The sequence below is a fragment of the Polistes dominula genome, unplaced genomic scaffold (genome assembly GCF_049000335.1).
Source record: "Polistes dominula isolate Pdom_NZ unplaced genomic scaffold, Pdom_raw_medaka contig_20, whole genome shotgun sequence".
NCBI lineage: Eukaryota > Metazoa > Arthropoda > Insecta > Hymenoptera > Vespidae > Polistes > Polistes dominula.
Genome location: NW_028301147.1, coordinates 1,603,699 through 1,626,587, shown reverse-complemented (window position 1 = coordinate 1,626,587; position 22,889 = coordinate 1,603,699). Strand labels below are relative to the sequence as shown.

General features: G+C 26.1%; 1 protein-coding gene across 1 annotated transcript in view; it reads right to left on the bottom strand.

Annotated features, from left to right (window-relative positions):
* Positions 1-22,779, bottom strand: part of LOC107066079 (uncharacterized) — a 114,627-nt gene extending 91,848 nt beyond the window's left edge. The window contains 3 exon segments of the mRNA XM_089177301.1: positions 15,640-17,540; positions 22,198-22,282; positions 22,523-22,779. Of these exon segments, the coding sequence (XP_089033427.1) occupies positions 15,640-15,792 (153 nt within the window). The 5' untranslated portion in view covers positions 15,793-17,540; positions 22,198-22,282; positions 22,523-22,779.
* Between the last annotated feature and the right edge of the window lie 110 nt (positions 22,780-22,889).

The window sequence follows — 22,889 nt, the reverse complement described above, 5'->3', positions numbered from 1 at the left end:
TCTTCACGGATATGCAATATATTTAATATAAAGAAGTAAAAATACAGTGATGGTAAAACGCCTTCTTTGCTCGGCTACTAAACGATGACTGCCTCTTGGTTTCTTTTCTTTAATTTACTTCCTTGGGTGACGCTCTTTCTATCGTTATTCGGCTGTTTATATTACATAGTTTATCCTTTGCCTAACTATATCCGATAAGTACTCTCTGGCCCACTCATGCTTAAGTGTTCTCACTCACATTCTCGCACCCCACATATATATATATATATATTTACATTAATATTATTATTTATTTAATTATATTAAAAAAAAGTATTGGGATCTTTGGCAAGGGCGTGGCGAAGAAATTCGACCTATCTACTCTAATTTTGAATTTAGCCACCAGATAGCGTATTCAAATGCTAGAGATCGGAATATTTCTTTTTTCATTTCTATTTAAATAAATTTAATTAATTAATTAATTAATTAATTGTGATTTCAATAATTAATTTCAAACAGTTGCAACAACGTGGTTTTAAAAAAATACCAATCACGAATTTTTTGTTTTATCGATAAACATTAGAGAGTATGCAAATAATTTCATTAAAAATTGTTCGTACTGTACATTTGTGTGAATAATAATAATAGTAATAATAATAATAATAATAATAATAATAATAATAATAAAAAATCAGAGGGAAAAGGGAATAAGATTAAATGAATAATTTTTGAGGATTACGTTCGTCATTAAAAAGGATTTTTTCGTTAGTTGATTCATTAGGATATTCTCGTTTATTATAGAAAAGTATTCGTTTTTCTTCTTTTATGAATATCGAACAGCAAGTTCAAGTTTTTTTAATCGATTATCGTAAAACCCTGATGAAGTATAATATTTTATCTTTGAATACTTTCTTTTGAATTTATGATGTAACATTTAAGCTCAATTATTCGTCGATTATATTCATTGACATATTTTAACTCACCTTCTTGATCCGTGTTAGTATTTAACGTTTGATACGATAATAATATTTATTTTGTTTTATATTTCGATCATACCTTCTCACATACGACCCTAGTGTATTTGAAAAACTTATAATTGCATATTGTGAAAACAAAAAAAAAAACAAAAAATAAAATAAAACAAAAGTTTTATCTTCCACGTGATAAAAAAAAATAGAAAAAAAAGAAAAAGAAGAAGGGGAACAAAAAATAGCGTGTCAAGGTTGAATGATTTATCGATTGCATTAGATTTTTCATGGCCGACATATTATTTATAGCAAATCTCTTGAGTATATAAGAAAAAAATAATATATATATATATATTAAGATAAAAAAATAAACGAATAATTTTTTTCATACAACATACATATGTATACATACATATGTGTGTATTATAGAATACGTACATGAAATTATAAATATTTTCATTTAATTAATTCGATAATTAATCTTATCGATCTATTCGTACAAATTCAATCAAAGGATACACCTATAATTTTGTCCTCTCAATAAAACACACTTACACATATCTACACACATATACATATGTGTATATGAAATACATTATCGGAAGAGAGAAACTCTCATAGAGTTGTAACTGGAAGTGACATAATTCGTTTGTATATGTATCAATCTCTCTGTGTGTGTGTATGTGTGTGTGATAGGGAAAGATAGTAGTATATGGATTAGGTTTGCTATGTCAAACATTCTGTTAGAATCTGTTCAAAGTAGATCCTATTCCAAGCATAGATATCTAATAGTACTTCACGAGAACACTAACTAATGTTTCTTCTCTTAATTCTCATTTGATAGAAGAAGTTTAATATTATTTTGAGAAATGTTATAACAACAACAACAACAACAAGTTTACTAGTAACGTTTACGAAAGTTATAAACAAGATAAGAACATACCATAATTATCTTTAGTTTAATATCTCTCTCTCTCAGTCACTCACTCTCTCTCAGTCACTCACTCTCTCTCTCTCTCTCTCTCTCTCTCTCTCTCTCTTGTATTTAGATACTTCAATTTCGTTTCTAACTATTTAACTACCTAACTATATATATATATTTCTATCTTGTTTTCTAATCTATGGAAACGTATACAACTCTCTCTCTCTTTCTCTTTCTCATTCTCTTTCTCTTTTTCATTCTTTTTAAAGTGAAATTTTTCAGTACAGATATTAATCTCTTATTGAGAACAGTTTTTTCTTTCCTAGGTACGAATCCAATTTCAATATTTCTTTTATCTCACTCACAGGTACTATTGTCCCATTTGAATTGTAATACTTTTAACAATAAAATAAAATAATAAAATAAAAATATGAAATAAAAAGAGAACAAGAGAGAGAGAGAGAGAGAGAGAGTGAAATTTTTCTTTCTCTCATGGGAGATCAACACTTTATTGGACAATATTGAACCATGTGTGATTAAAGTTTGTAACGAGTTTATGAAATTATTTCTTTCTTTTTTTTTTTTTTTTATATCTCAATCGAATCTAATAAAAAAGAAAAAAAAAATAATCACTGGAATAACAAACTTGTCGAATATTAATATTTCAACATTCATGGAATGATTAAAGGGTTTGTTTGAATAAAAATGATATTAGATACGAACAAAGAAAACGTCTTACTGATTTGTGTAAGGTGATTCTATTGAAAAGCAAAGAACAGAGAGAGAGAGAGAGAGAGAGAGAGAGTAGATGACGCAAAGTTTCTATTTTCTGGAAAACTTGTGCGTCAGTTTCGTTGGCGAGAAAAGGGCATTGTTCCAGAAACTGAATTTATTATGAAGATCTAACGATGCTACAATGTGTTATATATCTTGTACAATATTGCATATAGTTTGATGGATGCAAATCTGAACACACGATAGTATCCAATTAATTATTTATCAAATAAAGAGTACAAATTTTGGGAAAACTTTTTCATTATATTAATAACACGATGATTAATTTCAATATATAAATTTAATAATAATTATTAAATAGGAGATTGTTTTATTAAAAAAAAATACTACTTGCCGCGGTTATAATTAACAAAAAAAATAAAATAAAATACATTTTAAATTGAACACTAATATTTTATTAAATTTAATTAAATTACTATTAAAAAAAAAAATAATTAAATTATTTTATTTTATTATAATTTATATTATAATGTATAAAATTATTATATTTTTAAATTAACATCAATATTAATTAAATTGAACATTAATATTATAATATAATTATTAAAACGTTATATATACAATATATAATTTATTTAATCAATTTAACATTTACATCTCATTGGTAACATTTACAATTCTCGTAATTATATTAATCGTCACAATGATCTTTTATTTATTTCTTTTATTTGTATTTGTATTTTTATTTTTATTTTTCTATTAGTTAGCACACATAGAAATAACGTAAGGGTTGAGCTATTTAACAAACGCTTAGAAAGTAAAGATAGGAACGAGTTACGTCGCTAGAGACCAATAATCCAGCCAGTCAATATTTCCTCTACGTGAGTACGACATATACCCCTTACTACCACCCATACCCACCCCCATAAGATGTATATAATTCCCTGGATGCATTTTCTAGGCTCGTGTAGAAGACTAATACATACATACACACACACACATATGTTTTTCATCCTTACGTGTGGACAATCGTTTGACAATGATCGAACCGATTCCTAAGATACGTGTTAGAACTTTCATATGTAATATAATGTGCACATGTATTATGAACACACTAATACACTAATACTAATATCATCATCATACACTACTACTACTAGTGACAATTTACTAGCAACTACTATATCACCACTCATCGAATTGGAAAGAAACTTTCCAGGGAATGTCTGAGAACACTGTATATATGTATATATGTAATACCAATATAAACGAAGAAGAAAAGAAATTTTCCAGAACCATTCTTTTCAATTTTTCTTTTTTTTTTTCTTTTTTATTCTCTCTTTTTATCTACACATTGGGATATTCATACTGGAAAATAAATTCTATCTTATTGATATTACTTTGACCCTAATTTTTTATCATTTTTCTTTCTTTTTTTTTTCTCGATCGAAATATCAAAGGGATATTTAAAAAAAAAATTGATTATGTTCTATCAACGATGAAATCCTTTGAAGTTGCATTAATCAATCGTTCGTCTGTAAAAACAAAACAAAATTCAAACACAAATGTTGCATTTTTTCTAATCGTACGAGTATCACGAACTATATATATGTATCATTAATAATAATAATAATAATAATAATAATATTTGTATATTAATTTTTAATTTTTAATATACTAGAATCCAAAATTCGTTTGGTATTTAAACATTTGTTTTGTAAATTACAAAAAAAAAAATAAATAAAATAAAATTATCTGATAGATTCAGTTGTCAAATTTCTTATCAAAAAATAAACAAATATATATATATATATAGATATTTAAATATTTAGTTTATAAAGTTTTATAATAATTTAATAAAAGTTTTATATAGGTTTTTACTTTGATGCAGATAGATTACAATTTTATAATACAATTTATATATATATATATATATATATATTTATAATTTTAACAAAGTAGATAGAATTTGGCTAAAACATAAATCTTTCGGAAACACAAAATGCTTTGTATTAAATAATACATTAAAACGTTGAAAGAATGTATAATAAACAAAAAAAAATAAATACAAAGAGAGAGAGAGAGAGAGAGAAAATAATACATACATACATATCTTTTTTTTTATATAAGTATGAATGGTAACATATCGAAAGAAAAGTCGGATTATTTCTGAGCAATTTTATTATTTTTTGTATTTTTTAGTTTCGTACGAAATTTTAAAGATCAACTCATGCGTGAATAGCTAACATAGTACGTATGTAGTATTACGTATATGTGACACGTATGTTGCACATGTATATACGTGTGTACATATGTGTATATATATATATATATATGAAATACTTATAAGATAACACATAACAGTTTGGTGAAAATCACTGATCTGCAATGAAGCAGATAACGTTAGTAACGTTCGCCATATCTGCAAATCCTTGTATACAAGAAATTCCAATATAGAAAAGAATGGGAAAAGGGGAAAAAACTTATCGTATTTTGGAAGGAAATCACATTAAAATTTCTTCAAACGAATTGGATAATGGATTAAATGGTACACTAGTCAAATATCCGATTTTATCTTTATAATATTTTAAATTGATTTGAAACAAAGAAATATAATACAAATAAAAAAAAAAATAGGAAAATCAATAAATTATTATAGATTTGAAAATTTTGTAATAAATATTACAATCATTTTTTAAAAAATATCAAATAAATGAATATATTATTATTATTATTATTATAATTTATTAAGTGAACGAATTACCTTATACCGTCATCTGTTAGAATCTTATCGAACTAACAGAGATAATCATGACTCTTTGTTAATAAACAAATAATATTGCGATTATAAATTGAGATATAAACTATCCTATCTTTTAAGTTGGATAAAACTGCACACAGTGTATAAAATTTGATTAAAATCGGCTCAATAGTTTAGAAGTCCATTGCGGACAAACAACGTGACACGTAATTTATATATATATATATATATTAAAATTAATAATTAATTTTCTTTATATTTTTTTGCTTACATAATTTTCTATTTCTTTTTATTTTATTTTATTTTATTTCTATATAATATAATATTTATCAAATTATTTAAAAAAAAAAAAAAAGACAGAATAATTTTTCTAATTATTAAGTTTGATTTTTATTAAATACGATGAAATAATCTATGCAATTTAGATTTTGCAACAAAATGCATTTACCTTATCTAGTAATAGAACCATTACTAGATAGCTTTTATCGATAATATCAAAGTATAACTACGCTTGTTCGTTTATAATCGCGTCGATTAAACGATAAAAAGGATCTTCTATGTTTCTCTCTCTCTCTCTCTCTCTCTCTCTCTCTCTCGCACTCTCTCTCACTCTCTTTCTTTCTTATCATAACAAAATCATCTCTTTATCTCACCTCTTTATAAAATACTTACAATTAACACGGTAGTTAGAGCTTGCCGGATGAAAATTTTGCGAATAATTCATTTTTCAAAGAAACTAATTACCCGTAACATGAAATTAAATTGATTTGAAAGATGCAATTTTTCATTAGAAGGAACAACAACAATAACAACGACAACAATAGAAACAATAATTATACATTTTCTTTGATCTTATAATAAATATCCATTATCTTTCTATCTTTTAAAGATCCTTTTTGTTAATCGCGTTATTTAATCATAATAATTAAATGTATAATCAAACTAATCAAATTCAACATTTATACATACATTATTTTTTTAACATATAATAATTCGTCATCGACGAATAATATTATTTCAGTAATAAATAATTAAATTTCAACGTTTCCTTGATATTCCAACAACAACAAAAAAAGAAGAAAAAAAAAACCAATTGGAAAATTCAATCTCAGTTACACCCCAAGAACAAATGTTACATAAATTACTGTACACTTTGAAAGAAAATAAATGATAATCTAACATTTATGAGAATAAATGGATTGAATGAGAAAGAGAGAAAGAGAGAGAGAGAGAGAGAGAGAGAGAGAAGGATAAACTATAAAAAACAAAGATCAAAACATTTGTCAAATTTGAACCCCATTACCAACCCCCTCCCAACTCTTTTGATCAAATGTTAAGTAAAATTGTGTACACTTTGAAACAAAATAAACGTCCATCCAGTAATTATGAGAATAAACGGGTTGAAGGTTACAGGATACAGTAAAGTTAAAAGAAAAGAAAAGAAAAGAAAAGGAAATAGGAAGAAAAAAGGGTGAAGGAGAAGGTGGTGGTGATGGTGGTGGGGGGTGGGGAGTGGGGTGGGGTGGAAAACTAACTGACGTTAGATTAGAAGTGTCGAGGAAGAACCTTGCGTGTCGTGGAATCGACAGCCATCGGTAAGAAAGAAATAAAAAGAGAAGGAAATAGAGTAAAAGAGAGAGATAGAAAAAGACAGAAAGAGAGAGAAAGAGAAAGAGAAAGAGAAAGAGAAAGAGAGAGAGAGAGAGAGAGATAGAGTATGCTGTAGTCAGGAGAGTAGTAGTACGATTGGTAGGGGATATTGATCTTCTCTGGGAGTTGCCGTGTGCAGCGTCGCGGTGATCCGCTCCAACGACTTCACGATTCTCTTCTTTCGAGAACTATCAACGTTTACTATACCCACCACCACTGTATGTTGTTTTCATACGTTTCTTTGACTTTCTCTTCTTTTTCCACTACCCTCAATTCAACCCCCACCTATTTATTTCTCTCCATCTGTCGGTTTCTTTTGACAAGTAAACTAAACTACTTGAACGACACACACAATTAATCGTGTAATTAATACATCAAAAAGTTAACTTTTAGTAAACCATTTTGTTATAAAATTTGATTACTAAATATTTGAATGTATATATATATATATTTGTTCGAGGATAATATTAGAAGGGACTTCTAATATTAAATAGGATATGCGAAGACCGCGAATGGAGGGGTCAACTTTAGGGATTGGAACACTGGCGGGATTTGGTATTTGCGGCAATGAACTTCCGAGTTCCTAATGCCACTTAATAATAATAATAATAATAATAATAATAATAATAATAATAATAATAATAATAATATATATTTGTTCATTATTTTAATAAGAAATTTGATAACTAAATATAACCATCCCTGCTCACCCCCAGCTATTTATTTCTCTTTACTTTTTGGTTTCTTTTGACGAGTAACCTAAACTACGTGAAAGATAATTAAAAAATTATAATATTTTAATATATATATATAATAATATATTTTATAATTTAATATATAAAAAAATTGTTTATACATATATTATAAAAATTGTATATTATATACAATATATATATATATATACAGGGTGATTCGCAAGCTTTTGCATTGACAAGCAATAATTTTTTTCTTATACACTTTTCTGTAATTTTCATACTTTTTATTTAGATGATAATAGCTGATGAATCACCCTGTATATATATATATAAAAAAAAATTATTAGACATAAAATCAATTGATATCGTATTTTCTAAACGAAGATCATTCATTGAATTATCTGACAATTTGATGTACTCTCGTGAATTCCTGCAATGGACGTTTCAAAATAGTAACCCTTATATATCATCTATACAATAGATTGTGTGTATCATATTGAAATTTTGTTTATGGTCCACTTGTATTATATGTTAACTGTAATATATATATATAAAAACCAAACTTTATTATAAAAGTGTTATAACAATTTAATTAATTAAATATCATAACTTTTGATCAATTACAAAAATTAATCAAATATAAATCATATATATCATTGTTGATTTAAAATCAATGAAAATAATCATTGTTCAAATTTTGTATACAGTATCCAAATGTAAATTGAGAATAATTCGAATGATTTAATTTAAAAAAAAAAAAAAAAGAAACGTTAATTTTTCTTTTTTTTTTTTTTAAACGTTAAAGAATTCAAACGTAAATTGAAATAATTCGAATGATTTATTTTAAAAGAGAAAAAAAAGTGTTGGGTTTGTTTTTTTTTTTTTTAAACGTTAAATCATTCAAACGTAAATTGAAATAATTCGAATGATTTATTTCAAATTTTTAATGTTAAATAACTATGATTGTTCTTCAATAATTTTTATTATTGTCGATTGTTTTATTTTGTTATGTTGTGATTGATAGTTTGAATTTTCAAAATGAATTGTCACATATTTAATTGTGCCCATAATTATGAAAGTGGTTTAAGTCAAAATTTAAAAAAAAAAAAACAATGAGTTTATTAATTATTACGCACCACATTATTTTAAACTAAATAAATTCAATAAGTAATTTGAAAACGATATTGTCAAAAATGAATCATTAGATAATGTTTGTTATTTCAATATTATTTAGAATTCATATAATGTTCAAATAAAAATCTTTAAGTATCTCGAAACGAAAGATACATAACCTACAATTAGACCACTTTCTTAATTATGGGGACAATTATTAAAAAATTTGTTTCTTCATGATTAAAATTTAAATGTTACTAAAACTATATATTATCAGACTATATTCTTTATCATTAACACGAACGATTGAAGATTTCGTCGATGCATATTGACCTAATTATCAGTGGTGCGCTCCAAGTCTGATGACCTTGCTCTTTCAATTATCTACCCCCTATGTTCTTTCTCTCTCTCACTCTCTCCCTCTCTTTCTCTCTCTCTTGTCTCCTTTACGTTGCTCTCTTTTTTTTGTCCCTACTTTACTTTCCTATCTTCTTCTCTTTATTCCCCTTTCCACCGTTCCTTAGTCTCACCCCCTTGTATCTATCTCTGGTATGACACCAACAGGGATACAGGCTTGAATAAAAAAAAAAAAAAAGAAGAGGAAAAAAAAAAAGATGAAGAATATCGCAGGGGACGAATCTTTGCTTTTATTGTAATCGTGTAGGCGTAAAAAAAAAAAAAAAAAAAAAAAAAATTAAAATATAAAAAAGAATCTCTCCACCCCCATTATCATTATTATTATTATTATTATTATTATTATTATTATTATTATTATTATTATTATAAATGTTGAGGGTTAAATTTATTAAATTTAAATAATTAATTGAATGATATAATTAAGATTGAGATATACGTTTTTTAATAATAGAAGTTAAAGTATAAGTTAAAGTATTTACAAAAAAAAATAGAAAATCTAAATAATATAGGGTGATACAAAAGTTTGTCAAAAAAGGATGGATGAATTTATTTAGAATAAAAAATAAAATAAATAAAAAATAAATAAATAAAATAAAATAAAATAAAATTTAAAAGAAGAAAAAATCATTAGAAAATCTAAATAATATAGGGTGATACAAAAGTTTATCAAAAAAGGATGGAAGAATTTATTCAGAATAAAAAATAAAATAAAATAAAATTTAAAAGAAGAAAAAATAAAAAATCTAAATAATATAGGGTGATACAAAAGTTTGTCAAAAAAGGACGTAGAATTTATTTAGAATAAAAAATAAAGAATCAAAGATAAAAAAAAAATCATTAGAAAATCTAAATAATATAGGTTGATACAAAAGTTTGTTAAAAAAAAAAAAGGTTTATTTGAAGGAATTTATTTAGTATAAAAAAAAAGGAATTAATTTGTAAAGCTACCGAACAATTAAGTTGGTGTAAAAAAAAAAAAAACAAACCGTGTGGCAGCTGTGAAATTAAGTTAGTTCGTTCGTACTGAAAAATCTTGGTGTATCCAACTGCGAAAACGATGGCTGGGAATATAAATTGCTGGGATATAAGCTCGTTGGATTCGCTTGTTACCATGTGTCTTGACTGTACCATGGAGAAACTCGTAATTCTTAACGGTTGACGATAAATACTGTAGGGTGTCTACTATTATTTGCATTTTCTCTTAGTTTACATGAAAACAAAAAAAAAACCAAAACAAAAAAACAGAAAATACAAAATCTATTATTTATATAAGGAGAAAATACATGAGACTTTATATACGTACAATTATATTATTATTTAATATTTATTTAAAGTGAATGATTATATTTGAAACAAATATTTTTAATATTGTTTAAATTAAATTAATTTTTATTTATTTAAAATAATTGTAATATCTATTACTATTAGTTTTCATAGAAAAATACTATTATTTATTTCAACGAAGAATTATTATAAATGTAAAGTATTTATATTTCAATCTAATTAAAAGTTATTAATTATGTGTCAATTAATTTCTTTCATTTATTAAATTTATTATAAAATGTTTTCGTATATAATTGGTATAATTATTATTATATAATTATTATATATAATTTGGTATAATTTATTTTTGATATATATATATAAAAATTATTTATCTTCACGAAAATTATTATTATAGGGTTTAAATATTACAATTAGTATAATTAGAAGTTTTAAATAAACTCGCGTTAATGTATTTATTTCGTAATATTGAATTGGCAATTGAGTCATTGCTGATTTTAATATATATATATATATATTTAATAATAATCATTATTAAATATATAAATTGATTAATTTCTAATTTTAATATAATATATTTATATGTATATTATAATAATTAATCTCAATATACTTATTTATTTATGTAACAAGATAAATTAACATCTAATATAAGTTGGATCAAGATTAATTATCATTTGAAGTATATTATAAATTACAATTTCTAATGTGACATAAAACACACATAACAAAAAACAAACAAACAAACAAAGTAGATAAATTATAATAAATAAATAACAAAAAAAAAACAGCTACTTATACTATCTACTTCGTGAGAATGAATATCTTTAATTAATCAAGGCGTCATATACGTCGTCTTCAACGTGGTAAAATAGACGCCTAATTAAAGTAGTATCGATCATGTCATCCGAACTATAATAACTCGTGTTCCAAAGGAACACTTCATTTCAAAGTGTTCGTAGCAATCAAAAATAATTGAGGGTCACTAAACAGGTCATTTAATGGCCATAGTTTCTATATATGTTCATCTTCCAACACCTCTTTTTTTTACGATATTCGAACAACCTTTCTTATTTTAACGACGTTTAATCTAATTTTAACCAGTTTAAATGTAATTCACGTATATACTCGTCGTTAGTATAAAATACTGACCGTGTTAAAATGACAAGTTTTTGGTGTTAATAAAAATACTACGATAATGTTGGTTTAACATCACGTTTCACGTTGTAAATGATCAAATCATTTTGATATCAATGAAATGTTTAAATATATTGGAATTTCTGACAGGAGCGTGGCGTAGCAATTCGACCTATCTACTCTAATTTTGAATTTGGCCACCAGATAGCGTATTCAAGTACTAGAGATCCCACGTGGTGTAACAATTCGACCTATTTACTCTAATTTTGAATTTAGCCACCAGATAACGTATTCAAGTACTAGAGATCCCACGTGGTGTAACAATTCGACCTATTTACTCTAATTTTGAATTTAGCCACCAGATAGCGTATTCAAGTGCTACATATCCCAATATAGATATATATATATATAACTTGAAGAAAGATATACCATCAAGTAATATTATTGTAAAAGTTTATTGAAGAATGTCATGACTGAGTTTAAGAAGTATATCTTATCTTTCAAGTCAAAAATACAAATTTTTGAGTTTAGTAACAGGAATGATATCAAAGTTTTCCCTCTCCCCCTCTTTCCCCCTTCTCAATGGTAATGGATCATATCGTGAAACTTTCTTCTCCATTTTCTCGAGAATAGAATCAAAGAAAAAGAAAAAGAAGAAGAAGAGGAAGAAGAAGAATGGGACAAAGAATGAAAGTTGATTGTAAAGAGTTTTTTTTTTTTTTGCACAAATTTTCAAACAAAACTTTCTTTTACCGAAATAAGCAAACATCTACGAGTATGTTCATCATTTTTCTATTTCGAGTTAGGAAACCATTGGTTCGTAGTACCAAATATATATATATATATATATATATGAAGGTTTGAAATTTGATCGATAGTAGATCCAACCTACACTACGAATAGGTATATCCATTAATATCATTTCATGAAATGAAATTATAGATGCCATTACCTTAAAACATTTTCAGATTAAACGTTGATCGAGACACGTTAAGTGTCGTAATTAATCGAAATGCCCAAATGAAAATAATAATCATTCGTGATATTTCCAATTGAGTATTTTCCAATCAAATATTCTTCTTATTTTTAATAATAATAAATTACAAACATTTATAAACATATATATATGTATATGTAATATAATATTTATAAATGCATAGAAATATTTATAATTATTTTTCACTAGTAATTTTAAATATTAAACAAATTAATATTTTATTTTTAATATATTGTAATGCAAAATTTTATAATTGTTATTATAAATAAATTTATATATTTTTAAACTATATATATATATATATATGTGATTGTAAAATTTATCATACACACGAGATTATTTATATTTAATAAATATATAATTATAACCCTATCGTTAACAATATGCAATTGAATATTTATTATTTTTTATTTTTTAATAAATTATAAACATTTATAAATGTTTAAAATAAATATATAATTATATAAAATTAATATATAAATAAAATAATAAATAATTAAAATAAATTATAATATATAATATTTGTAAATTATTATGCAAACAAAAATATTCGTAATTGTTTTCATTAATAATTGTCAATAATTAATATTTCATCTTTAATACATTATAATGCAAAATTTTACAATTGTTATTATAAATAAATGTACTTTAGAATTAATTCATTTTCAAACTCATACATATACATATATATATATATATATGTATTGTAATGTAAAATGAAATATTTTATTGTTAGAGAGATAAATATTATTTGTCATATACGAGATTATTAATATTTAATAAAAATATAATTATAAAAGCTTTTTGTTAACAATATGCTTTTAATGTGAATATTGTAATATTGTAAACTCGTTTCTATGCAAGTATCGTAGCAACATGCATGGTACGACCCCGTATATGGATCAGCCGTTCATACGGGGTATTTGCATGGCTGATGGTTGGTATATAGGTCACTAGTAACGAAGGGATTAATATTTTTCCAAGTAGTACTTGGTTTATCATCTTGCTTTGCATTTTATATGATATTTACTAGACGTCTGAATAATATTCATTTTATTCTCATTTCATTTCAAATTATATTATTCTTATCATTTAAAAAAAATAAAATATTATTATTTTGATAATTAAATTTATATCAGTCTCAAAATATGAAATATATGTGTGATAATAAAATGATCTTATTATATACAAATACATTTGTGTAACTTTACTGTATACATATTTATATTGCATTAAGAAGTTTCTTAGTATTTTTCCTTGCAAATAACTTTTAGTATTGTGTAAACTTTGTTAATATTAAAGTGATCTGACACGTGTCTTTCTTCCATGTGTTTCAAATCTGACATTTCATAAATAAATAAATAAAAAAAAAAGAAGCAAAATTGAAAAAGAAAAAAAAGTGAAAAAGTTTTTTTATATATTTGTTATATGTGTCTTGAAAATGAATGAAAATAAAGAAGAAATTTGACACACGTTTGAAAATTTTATTATGAAAAAGGACAAAATTTTGAACACTGAGATTGCAAAAGAAAAAACAATGTGAAATATTTCTGTACATCAAATGGAAAATCAAAGTGAATCATCAAAAATTGATTCTTTTTTTATATCAAAAATGCACATTGTCCTAGTCAAAAGAAAAATTGAAATAAAATGCAAACATTAACATAATCATGTAAGTTAAAGGGGAAAAATCCAAAACATTGATAGGAAAAGAACAATTTGAAATATTTCGAGAAAATAAGATTACATTGAAAATACGGAAATAATTTGTTAAACATTTTCATTAAAATTCGAATAAAATAAAAAACAGGAAAACTTTTAATTTAAAACCGAATACAAGTATGATGTATCAAAAAAAAAACGTGCCACGAATTTTATTAACAAATGAAATGTATTTTAAATGGTTGAATAAAGTTCAAAAGAGAATAATATATTAATTGAAAAGAGAGAGGAAACGTGTTTATATAAACGACAATAAACCAACTATATCCATTAAGATTTTTCATTCGAACGAAACAAACATACATATATATATATGTGTGTGTGTATTATAATAAAAGAAAAATATGAACTAAACATCAATGAAAGAAAAATAAATCATAGAAAATAAAATACAATTAAAAAATAATACATCGATCTGAGGAATGAGAGGTGTCGTCTGTTGCATAATACATCATTGGATAATAAATACAATAAAATGAAAGAAGAAAAATAGAAAATTGTAACAATACGTGCTAAATAAATGAATAATAATTAATAATTACGTAATAATAAAATCCAACTAATTTGTAAATAACGATGATGATTCTAATAAGGGATGAAGTGTGAGGGTGGTTTTTTAAATACGATAATAAAGGAAAAATGTGAAAAACATTTCTAACTTATTACAACTTGCACCGTAAGTAATATTCATGGATAAACACAAAGGGAAGAAAAAGTTAATAACAAAATTTTGTGGATACTTCGAAATTGGGCTTTTTTTTTTTGTTTTTTGTTTTTTTTTTGACACTTACAGGGAGCGATATACGAACCACTGGCTGTCTTTGTGACATTTTCTAAGATCGCGAGCACACTCCTACATTGGTACATTCAGAGCTGCATCCATCATCCATAGAAAAAAAGAAACAAATGTTTTAATCAATTAAATTTTAAATTAAAAAAAAAAAACCAACAAAAAAACCAACAAACAAAAATCAAAATAAACGTGTCGTCGTCGTCGTTTGCAAACTCGACAATACTCATTTCAATCATAATAACAACAACAACAATAATAATAATAATATAAATAATAATCGATGAATTAATTCGATGAACAAGTGTGTTTATGTATGTATGTGTGTGTATTTCTAAGGATTTGTTTTATCGATCGAAAAAAAAAAAAAAAAAAACAGAAAAAAGCAAATAAACAAAAAAGAAATAGAAACTTTGACGATGTCTAAGAAATGTTGTTGATTTTGTTGATTAACAAAAAAATGGCTTACCTTGAGGCCAGACAGGACCGCAGCGGGGTCCGAGGGGGTCCGGCTCGAGGATGCCTGATTTGTAGCACCGTAACTAAGTTGTTGTTGATAATTGCAAAGGATTTTTTTATGAGCACTAGCCTGAGCTCTGTAAGCCGACACTGATAACTTCATTTCTTTCTGTTCCTGATAAAGAGTCTCCACCTTACTGCAAAGCTCGTGTCAGGATAACAATTCATCGTCCTTTGATTCACATTATTTTTCTTTTATATTTTATTTTTATTTTTATTTTTATTTTTATTTTTCTATTTTCTTCTTTTCTTCTTTTCTCTCTTCTTTGATTTCTTTCTTTATATTATTTTTTTTTATTTTCAAAAAAAAAAAAAAGGTGTAATCGTAATGACGTGATAAAAGGTGTGCAGATAGAAAATCCGTGGTTCTTTTTCTTTTTTTTTATTTGTTACGTTTTTTAAAACACACACACACAAATGGAACACCAAAATTTTCTACGATAAAGTTTCCCAAAGGAACGGAAAAATAAACGTCAACGTGTGTGAACAAACGAATGAATAGATGGATGGAAGAAAAAAGAAAATAGATAAAGAAAGATATATAGTTGAAATAGACAAAAAAAGAAAGAGAAAGAGAAAGAGAAAGAGAAAAAGAAAAAGAAAAATCGTAAAAGTCCTTGAGTCCTTGAAAATATATTCCTCTCTTTTCTCGAGTTATCTTTCTTCGTTCTTACACATATACATATATATAGATATATATATATAGATATATGTGATACGTGAGTTACATATGTTTCTATGTATACATACATATATATTATATATTATATATTATATATGTACATGTGAATCTTTTCGTCTCGTACAAACTCACGTTTTTTCTTTTTTTTTTTTTTTTTATTTTTTTTTTTGTAATCCTTCGTTCGTTGTTCACAAACAAAAAATTGGACGAATATTTTTTACTATCATTTCATCCTAAAACCTTCCGTTCATTTCTCAACCAACACTTTTGTTCCTTGATTTCCACGTTTATTTTTTATTTTTTTTTTGTTAATTTCTCCAACGTTTTCTTTCTCCTTTTTTTTTTATTATTGAACGCACGATGATAACACGTATACACACTCGCACACTTACACAATTCGCGTAATCATTTTTTTTTCTTCCAATTTGTTGATACCCAATGTTAATCTTTTAACAAAATGTCTACAACTTTTTCTTGTTCCATTTATGTTAATTAAAACACAAAAGACGTTTTTTTTTTTACGTTTCACACTTCAAACTTTTTGACAATTTCACTGACTTTACAAGAAAAAAAGAAAAGAACAAATATATTTTGTGTTATTGAACGTTCGTTGACCTTCTCCTTCCAACCACCCAACTAACCCACTTTTCGAGAAGAAAAATGATGAAAATTAATGAAACAATCGTTCGTCATACTTTCATTTGATTTTGGAAGATTCTTTTTTGATTCTTTTTTTCGTTTTTTTTTTTGAACAGGTGATAGGATAATTGTCGATGTAAGTCTTTGAACACAAAACAAAACAAAGTCAAAAGAAATATATCATATATTTTGTTTATTTAAGGAAGACATTTCGAGGATTTTTGGAACTTCCATCTTCCTCTTCTTGTTCCTTCCGTTTTTTCTCTCGATTTCTTTCCATCACTCTTTTCGTAACACCGTCAAAATTATTCCAATAATATAAATAAATTTCATACACCTTATTTATTATCTTGAATTAATTAACAACAAACTTATGTGTTTCATTGAAATGTTCGATGTGTATACTTTGATCACTGATTCACACATAGTTTTATGATCTAATTGTTATTATTATTGTTAAATTAATACACTTGGAATATTTTCATATATTCACTGAACTCAAATGTGTTGTCCTTCTTCTTCTTCTTTTTCTTCACGTTCAAAAATATTTTTTCATTTATTAATATACGAGTGAAAAGAATTGAATGAAAAGGTTGACGATAGGGGGGTTGGATGAGGTGAGAGGATGAGAGAGAGAGAAAAAAAAGAAATCCTTTTTTGCTCGTCCTATAAGTCCGTAACCTCGAAATCTTGGTCGATGACTATAATCCACATCCAGCATCCACTCTGAGAATAATTAAATTCTAGAACGACCACGAGTCGTGATATAATCGAAGACGAAGGTCAATTCTTGGAAAATCAAATATCTCGAATACCGAAAGATCACAAATATGGTCTAAGAAAGAATAGGAAAAGACTTTTTTTATTTCTATTTTTTTTTAGTTTTCTACTTCTACCCTTAATAAAGAGCATAGGAAAACTTAAGGAGCCCAAAAAATTCGATAAAGTAGTAGTAGTAGTACGAAGCTTCATAGAATAAAAAAAAAGAAGATAAAAGGATAAAGAAAAATGATAAAGAAAGAAAAAGGTTGAGAATAGTAAAGGTTAGGAGAGTAAGGGGGATGGTGTTATCGAGAAATAGTAAAAAAGAAGCAAATATCTTGTCGAGAGTATTGCGCCAAGTTGGAAACCAAACCCCGAGCCAATATTAATGTCTCAAACTTTAACCAAAGTATCTAGAAAAGAATTAATTCGTTGAAAATATACATTGATCGTATTAAAAATAAAAATAAATAAAACAAATCACTTCTTTATCATCCCCAATTTCTTTGTGTTTCGTATAACCACTCATACGATTCGTAATTTACGTTATAGTAAATGAAATAAACGAGAAACAAGATGAATGATTTCTTCTTTTATTTGATCTCTCATTAAAAGGAATTTAATAAGAACAGGAAGAGATTGACGAATAAAAAGAAGAAAGAGTAAAAGAGAAGGAAAGAGAAGGGAAAAGTGAACTTTTAGTAGAGAAAGAAAGAAAGAAAGAAAGAAAAGAAAAAAAGGATACAGTACTACTATTATTCGAAAAAGAGATGTTAGGTAAAGAATTTCTTAGCGGTTTGCCAAGAACGTCACAAAAGAGTTTCTGTCTTCTGAGTTGAACTGTGTCGAGTGATATACGAGTATCCTAGTAAGTACTTGCTACGTGCCAAGGCTCGTGATAAGCGTTAGGAGAAATCTCACATGGAAAACTCTCAATATGGTGTTGCCAGTAATCTTGTCCCCCCCCTAAGTTAATCTCCTTCCTGTTAAAAAGTTTCGACAAAAAGATACAAAAAAATCAACACCTATCTATACCATTTCAAAAATATCAGAAGAAATGAACAAAAAAAATAATCCGATCATTGAACATTAGAAACGAGACAAGATAAATCAACATTAATCCTTTAGCTACATTTGACGTAGTAATACGTCATACATTTGTTTGGTAAAGATGCACATGACGTTTTGATATGTCATTGAAATTGAAAGACGAGATTTAACTGTAGTTCATTCTGTGATTTGTTTTTTTTTTTTATTAATTAAATATTGTAATTAATTATTATATAATATTAATTTTAATTATTATAATATCTAATATTGTATTTAATATTAATTTAAATTATTATAATATTTAATATTGTATTTAATATTAATTTAAATTATTGTAATATTTAATATTGTATTTATTATTAATTTAAATTATTATATTGTTTAATATTGTATTTAATAATAATTTTAATTATTATAATATTTAATATTGTATTTAATATTAATTTTAATTATTATAATGTTTAATATTGCATTTATATATATAATATTAATTTAAATTATTATAAAATATTTCAAAATAATGTTCAAATAAATGTTAACACCAAATTATTAATATTATCATTAAAATTACAATAATCACGTATTCTGATTTTAATTATGAAAAGTATCAAAAACTACTATAAAAACAAGATAGACAAAGAAATGAAATAAAACTAAAAGAAAAACAAACAAAACAACAAAATAAATAATGGAATAATTGTACTATCCGGAAGAAGTCGGTCGAAACGATTATCGGACTAAAACATAGGTAACCTAAACTAACTATACAACTAGCTAGATAGAACTAGCTAGCTAGCAAACTGTGGTAGCTCGAGCATAACTGGATTACCACCAGTAGAAACGAACGAAGACACAGGGCATCGTAGAAACGCATCATCGACTTCTAAACGAGAACAACGAAACACACCGAACAGCTCCGAGGTGTTATGTTCGTTCCATATTTCTCTTTTCTATTCTTTTTTCTTTCTTTCTTTCTTTCTTTTTCATCCCCTTAGATTTTTTTTCTTTATTCTTTTTTTATTCTTCTTCTTCTTCTTCTTCTTCTTCTTCTTATTCTACTTGATTTTGTTCTCTTTTTTTTTTTTTTTTTTACTCTCTAAATGGATTAAATATTGTCATAAACTACAGACATTTCATGAAACGAACGTGTTACTTTTTTACAAACACGTCTACCTTTCATGCGAATTTACTGTGGTTCCTTTATATATTTACTATTCTATCTCTCTATCTCTATCTCTATCCTTTCTCTTTCTTTCTTACTTTATCTCATCTCTTGTTCACTTTTCCTACATTACCTTTATACATAGGTATTCCCCTGAGTTTGATGCAGACACCTATACCATGATTTGATATACCATTTCTGATGTACCTTTCTATATACAGATTTTTTTTTCTTTCCTATTACACAATTTTTTTTTTTTTCAACGTGTTTCCTAGTTTCTAGATTTTTCTACGTTTTTTTTTTTTTTTATTTCAATCCAATTACTTATTTTATATATATAAAATAAAATAAAATATATATATTAAAAATATATATATATATATATATATATTTTTGTTGTATCTTTTTGCATCATTTTCATGTAAAATAATTATCACGTTTATTTTCTTTTTCTAATCTTTAATGTATAAATTGAAAAATTTCTATCTTTTCTATTTTTTGTCTAGTAATTAATATAAATTAAACATAATCTAAACAAGAATAAAAAAAAAAAAAATAATACAATCAACTATTGTTCATTATAAAAATAATATCAATCGTAAATAGAAATCTATCAAATCTCAAACAAATCAATAATCTATTTCTATTAAATGTAACAAATGATTTCAAACTTGATTAAAACTCGTGTAAAATCGAATTTAAGAAAGTGCAAACGTATGTTATCTCAATTATGTGACACGCGATTTAAAGTATATATCGATATAGTAAAGAATGAATACGATAAATGTGTGTTTTACAAAAGAAAGAAAGAAAGTATTTTCTTTCTTTTAGAAAATAATGTGTTCCAAGTTCGACTGACAGATATATCGTCCATAAATTTTTCTTTCCTTGATCAAACGATATATATATTAAAGTCTTTTGGAAAATAAATCGAATTCCTTCGAAAGGGCTCGACGATGGATTATTGCATGGTTACTTGAAACGATCCTTTGATTATCTCGATTTAATTCAATTGCCAATTTAGTTTGATAAATCAATTCGAAAGTATTTTTCTTGTTTTGTTTTGTTTTGTTTTGGTTTTTTTTTTTTTTACTTTCAATGAAAATTTATTATTCGATCGTACGTTTAAATTAACTCCGTCCATTTTATTTGCATAATCTTCTCCTTTTTTTTTTTACTTTGAAAACAAAAAAAACATTCTTTTACAAAATAATTCACGTTATTATCTCATACATTTGTTTTCAATTACACTTTGAACGAGATGAGATGAGATGAGATGAGATGAGATATATTTGATGTTTGAAATATGTATAAAAATAAAAAATAAATCAATGAACACAATGTGTACATCAGAAAACGGACATTTCCTATCAATCATAGTAGAAGAACATTTTCAAACAATTCGATTATACCTAAAAACCATTGACAAAAATTTTCCTGTCCAGTAACGTAACGCGAATGATGCGTCAATGCGTCGCTAGATAATTTACGATGGTATGGAATGGAATAAAAAAAAAAGAAGAATCCAAATTCCCCGAGAGAAATTTCATCCTAGAAATGAAAAAAAAAAAAAAGAACTCAACCGATAGATCTGCAATATAGGAAGATTGCAACGAAACTTTGGATCGGAGCCATTGGAAACTATGAAAAGTGATTAGACTAATTCGTCTATCTATCCATCCGTTAGAGAACGTTGAATATCAATCTGATTTTCTGCTTTTTTTTTTTTTTTTTATTTCTCTTTTTCAATCCACTCAAGGATTCAACAATTTTCAAATGAACAAACAGAAATGAAGAATATACTCTCGGATACGTGTATTATGTTAAATTTGAAATTAATTCTTGATAGGAAACTTAGAAAAGGATTCTCAAAGATACAAAAGCAATTGTAAAAGATTCAAGGATTCATGAGAAAAGGGAATAAAAGAAGAAATGGAGAGGAAAAAAAGAGAACTTTCTCTCTCTCTCTCTCTCTCTCTCTCTCTCTCTCTCTCTCTCTCTCTTTCTATCTATCTATGTATCTATCTATCTCACTCTCTTCTCGTTTTAAGAAATCGATTGGATGATCAAAAGATAAAAGTTGAACGTTTCGAAATAAAAGAGACCAAACACACCGAGTGTATTTTATAGACATACATATATACATATATATAGATATATCCATACATATATATATCTATATATATATATGTATATAATGGTGTCTCCCACACGTAATAAGACGATTCTCTTTGGTAGAAGAAGAAGAAGAAGAAGAAGGCAGAGGATCGATCCGATCAACGTTGTCCTTTCATTTTTCTTCAATATTATTATTATTATTATTTTTTTGTTTTTATTTATTATTATCTACGTGTGCGTATGTCTATCTGTTTTGTTTTTGATCTTTCCTCTCGTCACGAATAATAATAATAATAATAATAATAACAATAATAGAAAAAAAAAAGAAAAAATTATAAAAGGGCTTTATTAACACGCACGTTCGTTGACAAGGGGTCAACAAAAAAGAAAAAAGAAAAGAAAAAAAAAAAAACGTAATACACGATAGTGTGTGGTGAGTTGAAAGGGGGTGGTGAGAGGGGGGCGGCAGCGGCGACTACGGGATTGCGTTTTAACGAGAGTTCGTCGTCGAATATTTTCACCACTAAACACTAAAGAAAAAAAAAATCAACCGGGGTTGTGTCTTTTCCTTCACGCACGTGTCACGCGAGCACACGAGAGCCACTAGAGGAAACGAACAGTTTCGAGCCGCCTACTCCTCGTGCGCCTGGCTGCCGCCACCCCGCATACACCGACGCAACTCGACGCGTCGACAGGAAGGGGCATCTCACTTTGAGGAAGGGATGAATGTTCAACGACGACGACGACGACGACGACGACGACGACGATGGCAACAACCACGACGATG